The sequence below is a fragment of the Citrus clementina genome, unplaced genomic scaffold, assembly GCF_000493195.1.
Source record: "Citrus clementina cultivar Clemenules unplaced genomic scaffold, Citrus_clementina_v1.0 scaffold_9, whole genome shotgun sequence".
NCBI lineage: Eukaryota > Viridiplantae > Streptophyta > Magnoliopsida > Sapindales > Rutaceae > Citrus > Citrus x clementina.
The window spans coordinates 3,274,750-3,284,119 of NW_006261964.1; the positions used below are offsets into that span (position 1 = coordinate 3,274,750).

The 9,370-nt window shown below is 36.7% G+C and overlaps 1 protein-coding gene across 3 annotated transcripts in view; it reads right to left on the reverse strand.

Moving 5' to 3' along the window:
* The window catches only part of LOC18031831 (probable ribonuclease P/MRP protein subunit POP5), a 13,641-nt gene extending 4,917 nt beyond the window's left edge, over positions 1-8,724 (reverse strand). The window contains exons 1-5 of one of the 3 annotated variants that reach the window (XM_024191440.1): positions 8,343-8,724; positions 6,280-6,467; positions 6,034-6,171; positions 5,255-5,418; positions 2,870-2,884 (exon numbers count right to left, since the gene is read on the reverse strand). In XM_024191440.1, coding sequence (XP_024047208.1) covers positions 5,270-5,418; positions 6,034-6,171; positions 6,280-6,457 — 465 coding nt within the window. In that variant the 5' untranslated portion in view covers positions 6,458-6,467; positions 8,343-8,724 and the 3' untranslated portion in view covers positions 2,870-2,884; positions 5,255-5,269. Of the gene's footprint in view, positions 1-2,869; positions 2,885-4,909; positions 5,083-5,254; positions 5,419-6,033; positions 6,172-6,279; positions 6,468-8,342 lie in introns of those variants that run through there. The other 2 variants (XM_024191436.1, XM_024191433.1) reach the window with 2 other exon arrangements.
* Positions 8,725-9,370: the final 646 nt, after the last annotated feature.

Below are 9,370 nucleotides of genomic sequence, written 5' to 3' on the forward strand. Positions count from 1 at the left end.
CCTGATAGGACCATTTAAGGTACGTGACTTGTTATCCGACAGTGCAGACCAGACTAGTGCCTATTCAAGATTACCTCTGGAATTTACGTCGTCGGTTTCCCGTCAATATACTCAAATGGGGAATCAAAACTTTTGTTAAAACACCTTCTTTCTCGGGTTATTTAACCCAAACCAGACTTTCCTTTAGTCTAAAACAGGGTACCAAACCAGATAAGAATTTGTTCCAAAAGTTTTCTGATGCATAGGATCCTTACTGGAAGGCAAGTGCAGAGCATACTTCCTTAGGTTTCAAAATGAACAAATTTAATTCTTTATTCCTTTTCTTTCTCTAGAGAGCTTCATTTGCAGAGAGAGGAGAGAGATTTAGAGATTCATGGTGATAGAAAATACACGAGAGTTTATTGCTTCAAACTTCTATATTCTATATCTTACAAGCAAGGGGAGAATTCTTTATATAGGAGAATTCTCAGAGGAGATAAGACATGACCCCTATCTTTTTCACAAGTAAAAATAAAGATACGACAACATAGACCATGACTTCTGAAGTGACCATGACTTCATTTGCAGAGAGAGGAGAGAAGTTTAGAGATTCATGGTGATAGAAAACACACGAGAGTTTATTGCTTCAAACTTCTATATTCTATATCTTACAAGCAATGGGAGAATCCTTTATATAGGACAATTCTCAGAGGAGATAGGACATGACCCCTATCTTTTTCACAAGTAAAAATAAAGATACGACAACATAGACCATGACTTCTGAAGTGATCATGACCTATAGCACACCTTTTTAGAAAGCCAAGCCCACCGATCAAGACTTGGACAAATAGACAAAAGATAAAGCATGCTAACAAAGATTTTTATAACTGACAAAAGCCAAAGCATAAGGCAAGCCAAGACAAAACTATAAAGTAAAACATAATTATTACAACAAGACAAACAACTTTATTGAAAGCAACAAGACAAACAACTTTATGGAGAGCGGAGATTCATGTACTCGTCTTCGGATGAGCTTTCAGTTTCATAGGGATTGTCACAGTTGGATTTTGGGAAAAAGATTTTGGAGAGTTTTGGATGCTTACAGTGGGGACCACGGCAAGGGGGATAAGGACAATCTCGTCGGTATCCTGGCCTTAGTGATGTTTGAGTGGCTTTGTCAACTTTGGAGAGTTTAGTGGCCGTGTCAGCGTTGGGAGGTTGGGATGAGGATCATGGTTCATTCACGGATGGTTGTGGAAACTGTTGGAGGTGTTGGCTAAGGGGAAAGAAATCTTCCCATGGGTCTTGGGAGTCTTGGTATAGAAAGTCGGTGTAGTCGGATCGTTCTTCTTTAATGATGATACCTGTGGATTTAGGTTTAGATATGGCGGATGGAGTGGGGATCATGAGGAGGTCATGTTGTGGGTCTAAGGAGGTGTGGAAGATGTCTTTAAGTGGCGGAGGTTGGTGATTTAATTGGCAAAGGTAGTTGTGAAGGACATCTTGGATTTCATTTTCAATGACAGCTAGGTGTGGTGCAGTGAACCATTCATATACCTGGTCTTGAGTCCAAAAGAGTTTTGTGTCTGGATGTTGAAAGTATAGCCTGTGAATGATAAAGACTGAGGTAAACATTTGTGCTTCCGAGGCAGGCATACGTTCAAGGTTGTAAATTTCGGACAATTGCTGTAGCTTCTTTCTCCACCATGGTATTGGGGAGAACCATTTAAGTAATGTCCAAGTAAGAGATGTGGCTTTGTCTGGGTCAAGGAGATGTTCCAATGTGGGAGTAATTGGTAGGACTAACTTAGTGGCATAAAGGACTGTTAGGCACCAGATGTACCATAACACATCTTCAGTGATTTCTCTGGATGAATCAAGAGTTAAACATGTAAGGAACAGATTTTCTGAGTGGAAGGAGGAAAAAGGAAAATGTGCTGTTACAAGGTAGGCTTTCATGAAGAAGCGAAAGAGAGCTTTTCTTGCAAACTCTTGGATGACAAAGACAGAAAAAAAAGTTTTATTAAAGGAAAAAAATTTTTTGGTGAAATCTTCTGGGGGTAGTGATGTAGCCATTGAGATGATCGAAAAGTGGTATGTAGTGGAAAACAAGGTGAGAGATTTTTCTGGTTTTGAGAGTCTGGATAGCATATCAGGAATGAGGTTCTGGGATCCCTTTATATGCTTGACCGAAAAGTCATATTTGGAAAACCAATCTTTTAATCTGAGTAACATTTTTTCGGGAACAATTTTACCTTTGAAGTTGAGAATATTGGGGAATGCTGAACTGTCCATACAGATGAGAAAATGGTGTCCAATCAAATGGTACTCAAACTTTTTGATGCTATTCTTTACCGCTAAGATTTCTTTGAACAGGCTATGGTAATGCTTATGTGTGTCAGAAAATTGTCCACTAGCGTAGGCGATAAAATAGTTTTTTCCATTGATTTCTTCAAGGAGGATGGCACCCCATGAGTCATCACCTGCGTCTGTCTGTAATATGCGCTTTCCATCAGTAATCAACTTTAAAGGAGGCAGATTTTGCGCAATTTGCTTAAGAGTAGTACAACATTTGTGTGGTCAGCATTCCATTCAGGGGGCTTCTTTTTTAATAAAACTGAGATGTGGCGAGTGTAGTGGTCCACATGTGGGATGAAGTCTCTGATATAATTGATGATGCCGAGAAACTGTTGAACTTGCCTTTTGGAGAGTTGCTGATCTGGAAAGTGAAGCAACTCTTGGACAATGTGTTTTCTTGGCTGATAATGGCCATCTTTTATGATCATGCCAAGGAATTCAATGTTCTCCGTGGCAATGGTGCTTTTCTTGGCAGACAGCATAATTTCATGATTTTGGACAATATCATAGAATTGAGTTAACAGCTGGCGATGTTCATCATGTGATCCTGAAAAAAGTAAGATATCGTCAATGTAAATTAATGCATGATGCAGGATGGGCTGAAAGATATGGACCATGGATTTTTGAAAAATAGATGGGGCAGTTTTGAGGCCGAAAGGAAGGACGGTCCATTGAAAATGGGCATTTGGGATACAAAAAGCAGTTTTGTAACGCTCAGAGGGTTCAATGCCTAATTGTCAGAAACCTGATTTTAAATCGAATTTTGAAAAGATCTGGGCATTTTTTAGAAAAGTAAACATGCTTTGTCGACGGGACAAGAGAAACTTGACATCTTGTAAAAACATGTTTAATGACTGGTAGTCAATAACTAGGCGTTTCTTGCCTCTGACAATTTCAGAATGCTTTTCAACATAAAAGGTTTGGCAAGCCCATTGAGAATGTGTGGGCTCGATTAAACCTTGGCTAACAATTGGGAACATTCCTGTTGGGTTAGGAGTAAATCAAAAGGACTCATTCCTGAGTGAGTAGTCTTGGTTGGATTAATGTCTTCATTGAGTTTGAAAGGTAACTTAATGAAGAAAGACTTATTTTTCCACAATGGGTTTGGATGGGTGAACTCAGAATGAGACTCTGGAAAAAAACTCAAAAGTTTGGTGGAAATATCCTGGTAAGACTCGGGGGTTTCAGACAGATTGTAAAGTTTCAGAATGTCTGTGAAAGATTTGAACATGGACTTGACTCGAATTCCAGTGGGAAGGATTTGGAGGTGTTTGATCTGGTGAAGGATGTCAAAACTTAACAAAAGATCCTTATTAGGAAGGTTTGAATCGATGACCTTGGTCCAAATGACACAATTGGAAAAAATTTGAATACCAATGAGTTTTTTGGTAATCAAGGAGGTGGTGAATAATTTGCCATTGACAGCTTTGAAATGTTCTTCATATTCTGTCCAGTATTCTGGTGGAAGAATATGTGGGTTTAACATGCTGCGTTGGGCACCAGTGTCTATGAGACCAATTGCTGGAACGGGCCTTTGGAATTTTGAGGGCAAGATCTGGAGTTTGATGGATGGTATGGGAACAATAGTGTCAAGGGACAGTAACTGTTGGTGGAAAATGACTTGGGACTGATCACTGTCTGAATCATCAGAGGAGTTCTGCAGTGCGAACACTGTTTCATCATTGGGTTCATCTTGTTCAGAGAAATAGAATTCCAGTTCATTCTTTTCTGGAGAGTAATCAACTATCATGCTAATATTGTGCTATAAATTAAAGGCAAATGCTATGTTACAATTAATGTAACATACACACTCAATAACAACCACACAAATTGTGTGGGTCCATCATTTGTGTGGTTGTTGTTGAGTGTGTATGTTACATTAATTGTAACATAGGAGCTCCCTAAATTAAATAGATAAATAAAATTTTTAGACTAAACAAAATACTTTAAATACCTTGTTATTAGGCTTATAAGAAGCCAATTTTTATTCACACCAAAACAATCAAATGAAGCACATTTTTTGATGTGGGAGTGTTGCAAGTGCTGAGAGTTTATGAAATCTACAACACTCAATACATAATGCCCATGAAAATCAAAGCCGCCAAGTCTCAAGCATAGAGGTTAAATTCAATAATTCTGAGTCGATACAAGAAATAGAGTACATGAACTTCATAGAAATGTATACATTAAGCACCTCCATGATACCCAATAATTTTTGCATTTCAATGATAAAACCTTGAAAAACTTTGGCTACTCTTTCTCTTTAATCTCTCCTAGCCGAGCATACAAAGGAAGAAGGAGCTAGGTCTATTTTCTTTTTCTTTTTATGGTAAGGATTTTTGGTAGTGGGCTTGGTTGGACTTAATTAGGCTTGACTTAAAACAATTAGTACTTGGCCCAATAACAATCTTAAGCCCAAAATCAAGTAAGTCCAAGCACTAATACGATACCATTACCCACACTAATATTATTGCTTGTAACAAACAGCAGCAGCTATAAAAGTAACGTGACTGAAAATTAAATACCATTTAAGAAAATAACCCCTAGTCATCGCAATACTATCAAAATAATATTAATAATTACTCACTTGATTTCTGGGTATTATAGATCTTAAAGCCTAAAAATCTCCAACAAGAGAGGAAACAATATAAATACTCTAAATCATCTATTTGAACCAATTAAACAAAGTTTCTTGAGCTTTGATGGTTGCTTACAAAGAGTTGCATCCTCATCAAGCCAAAATCACTACAATCAGCAATTAAAGGTGAGATTATGATATTTCTACGAAAATAGAAAGAAAGTTAAAAAAAAACGGTGGGAAAAAAAAGCTAAAAATGGTAAAAAGAAAGTTTGTGATTAATGGAGCAAGCTATTGTAGTTAAAAGAGAATATGAAAATCTACTACTTAACCACTTACAAGGATAAGATATTTTCAGTGTTCCAAAATTTTGATCTTCTCCAGACAGTTTTCCATGTGTTGAGTAACGTCGGCTGAGAGACGTGCTCCAACGGCAAGCTTATAATGTTCAAATTTCACCTCCTCACACTTCAATGCAGCATTCTTACAGGCCCTGATGCTCCCTACCATACAAAAAGAAAATGTCACTTCATTCTCACAACAACATAGAAATAGATGAAGTTCAGACTTCACTGTTCCAAAAATCAATAAATGTGGTAATAGCTGCCACAATGAGTTTAATGAGTTTTTGATGAGACAATCCACCATGTAATATGAAAATTATTCAATTCACATAACTGCTCACCCATTCAAGGAAAAAAAAATTTAAAAATTAGTACACATGGAGCTCATTAGAATATCTATTTCAACCTAATTTATGTAAAGCATTCAAGAATGCCACTGAAATACATAATTTACTGATATGAACAAATCCCCATAGAATTGAACAGCACAACTGCAAATTTGCATGCAAAATATTGGAGAACTTACTGCAGACGATCCTGCATATGCTTTGCAGCAAAATGTAGCAACAAAAGAAAACGAACTTCAAGAAGCATGGTCGTACAAAGGAAAATTTACAAATATCTTCTCAGTTAGATAAAAATGCTGATGCTTTAAACATATTAAAATACTTCTATAAAACAAAATCACATTGAAGAATTCAAAACTTTGTTCTCGCTATCTTTTTCCCTCAAATTAACCACAAAAGTAACCTATTTAAAGTTGTATGAACTCACCACTTAGGTCCAGTACGTTAAATAGAACCAGGCAATTTCCTATGCTTCTAACCATGGTCATTGCAGACCAAACCTTCTGACAATCCTCCCTTGAGGCTCTGATGATACATAGCTTGGTGATGGGATTCACATACTTGACTATATACACAAAATAGATGTTCAAAGATAAGAAACCAGGAAAATGTCTTAAAAGTTTTAAGGGGAAATTTGTGCCGAACAAACAAGGACTGGTGACATCTCACATACCTTGGAATGATCCAAGCAAAGAAGCTAGACCACACTCGCCGAAGTTTACAAGAATGCTGTCTCGAATTGCTTTTGACACATTAAATTGGGTAAGTATAACAGGATCATCCACGGGAAGCTCTTTATTTGGGTCCAAAAATACCTCCACTACCATATACCTATTTTTAAATCCTACCATGATCCTTTATCTGTACAGAAACCCAATGTTGTCAGTTAAAGCAATACCTCATTAAGATGGACAATTTGCTCAATAATAGATTACTTCATTAAACATCTGGAATTAAAGAGTAATGTTTCCAGATCTATGTAATTTCGGATGTAATTGAAAGTCCATGTGGCAATGGGCACAAAACAGCAATCCATTTGGAAGCAATGAATTTGATTGGTTCTATGACATTTAAAGTCTCATAGATTGCCTAACAAATAACCCCAAAAAAAAAAAAAAAAAATTTCTTATGCAGAGAGTTAATCGGAAATAGTAAGTTTGAATTGGAGCCCAGAGAATCTCCAAGAAGTTTTCTTGGGGCTGCACAATGACGGTAAGCCATGCTAGTTGTAATCATAACTTAATATGGTGCATCAAACTCTCTTGAGAATCCAACAATTACCAGAATCATAACTAATACAAAGTTTTATATAGAACTTTTTTCAAGGTATGTAATGAAAGCTTTTTAGAGGTACTGCAATTACCACTATCATCAAAAAAATTACAATTGTTTACTAAGAAGACAATCGACAATTATTTTAAACATCTCTATGCAACATCTTCAAGAAACAGTGAACTTATTTTCCTTTTATCACATATTTATAAACAGAACATATCACAAAAAAAAATACATATTAAAGAACCTCGCCTTGAATGAATGAAGACAAAGAAAACTCAGTACTTTCTTGTATTTAAAAGAAAGTACAACTATGTACTCTTTATTGAGTAATACTACATTGGTAAACATAGTAGTACTCTGTCATTTTACTTCATGGATTAAGCAAATGATATCTAAGATAGCAGACTTTTGATTCCTCATTTTTCTGATCGTAAGTGTTAGAAAAGACTTTCTATACTAAAATTTTTCAAAATAAAGAGTTTGCCATAGGACTAGGCACTTTGGGTTCGGTTTGGTTTAACCAAACCAATCCAAAATCAATCAGTTTGAAAGATTTCGAACCAAACCGAATTAACATCAGTACATCCGAGTCAAATGAATTTGGTTTTTGGTAAAGAGATGAAAATCAGTCCCACTGGCAATGAAGAAACAGATAAAAGCAAAAAGCACAAGCACAAAATTGAGATCTTGGAATCTCACAACCACCATCAATCTAGATTATGTGGTAGATAAAACACTAAAAAGCTAAAGAAATCGGGGGGAAAAAAAAGAACAAGAACAGTAGGGTTGGCAATTTGCGGGCCTTGGCCGGGCTTTTGCAGGCCCAGGCCCAAGCCCTTTAAAAGCCCATCCCTTGAGCGGGCTGGGCGCTTTTATTTTTTAAAATTATAATTTTTTAATAAAGCTATAAACGTTTTTAAAAAAAACCTTAAATTATAGATGATTATCCAATGCACAAAACACTTGCAACACAACATAATAAGCTATAATTACTAATAAATAAAAATAATAATCCAACATACCAGTATACCACCAAAATTAGAGCATGTAACAATTTGCCAGCAAAGTTTCTTTATTCTGTTAAATTATAAATACTACAATTTCAAATTTGTTGAAAATCTAAATGCATAAACATGTAATGCAATTTAAAAATTGATATTGCTGCTTCCTAATCAAATTGTAACTTGATTGTGAAGATGGATTATTGAAAAATTAATACAGAAATTAATATGTATATAATAATTAACCAAATTGTAACTTTATAAATTATAATCACATAATATTTATTGCAAAATTAATACAAAAATTAATATGTATACAATAAAAATTAATACAGAAATTAACCAATATTGTAACTTTATAATCACATTGATATGTATGTATATATAGATTCAAATTTAATACAGAATTTTATTTTCTACAAGAAATGAAAAAATCGAAAGTGGGGCTGATTTCTACCTCAAAGATCACGTGGGCATGGTGTGTTCAAGGCAGAGTGGGTTCGCTGCTGCTGGCATCCGTGCGCAGCCGCTGCTGGTGCTAGGTTCAACGCGTATTGGTGCTCGCGACTCGCGTGACTAGCTGGCTGCCTGCTGGGTGCCGGGCTCGCGACTCGTGGTGCAGCGTGCTGGGCTTGCGAAGATCGGCGGTGGTGATGGCTGCGAGTGAGGACTGAGGGTGTGGCTGTCGGCTGTCGAGGCACGGTCGGCAGCTGGTGTGTGGTGTCTGCAATGTTTGTTCTACTTCTTTTATTTAACTTAGGGTTACTGCTTACCAAGTTAGGGAGAATAGCTGAATCGGTTACAGGGGAGAGTTTTCACTTTTCACTTTTGTTTTTTGTTTTTTGTTTTTGGTTTTAAATTAATTTTTTTAAAAAATTATAAATAATAAAGTCTGGGTTGGGCCCAGCTTGTACATCAGGCCCACTATGTGAGGGCCTTAATTTTTTACTCCATATCCTTAATTTTAAGCAACGGGCGGGGCTTAAAAGTCCTCGGGCCCAGGCGGGGCCTTTTTTTTTTTTTTCCCTCCCTCTCTCTCTCTCAAGCCTAACTATTGAACACAAGGTGCAACAGTAGTTTAAATAGTTAGTTAAACACAACCACTCAAATGAACACTTAGTAAACAAATCCTCGATCCATCATTTAACCTCCCAAAATCCCAAACTCAAACCCGCGCAAAACCAAAACGGCCACAAAAGCCTCCAATCCCATCTCGACTCAGCCGATAACTCACTCCCCTCGCATTCCAACCAGCCCATCTTATCCCAACCCCAGGACCAGAACGAAGTATGCTACAGCGATAGCAAACTCCAAGTCATTTTAAACAAAATCATTTTCTTTAAGTCGGTTCAGTCATACATGTAAAATCAATAAATAAATAAAAACAACTTGCTTGCTTACACAAGTCAGCAACGATGAAGATATGACATAAGGCAGTAGCGAATGACAAGTTGATGACGAGGCTAGAACGGAAGGAAGCAGCGA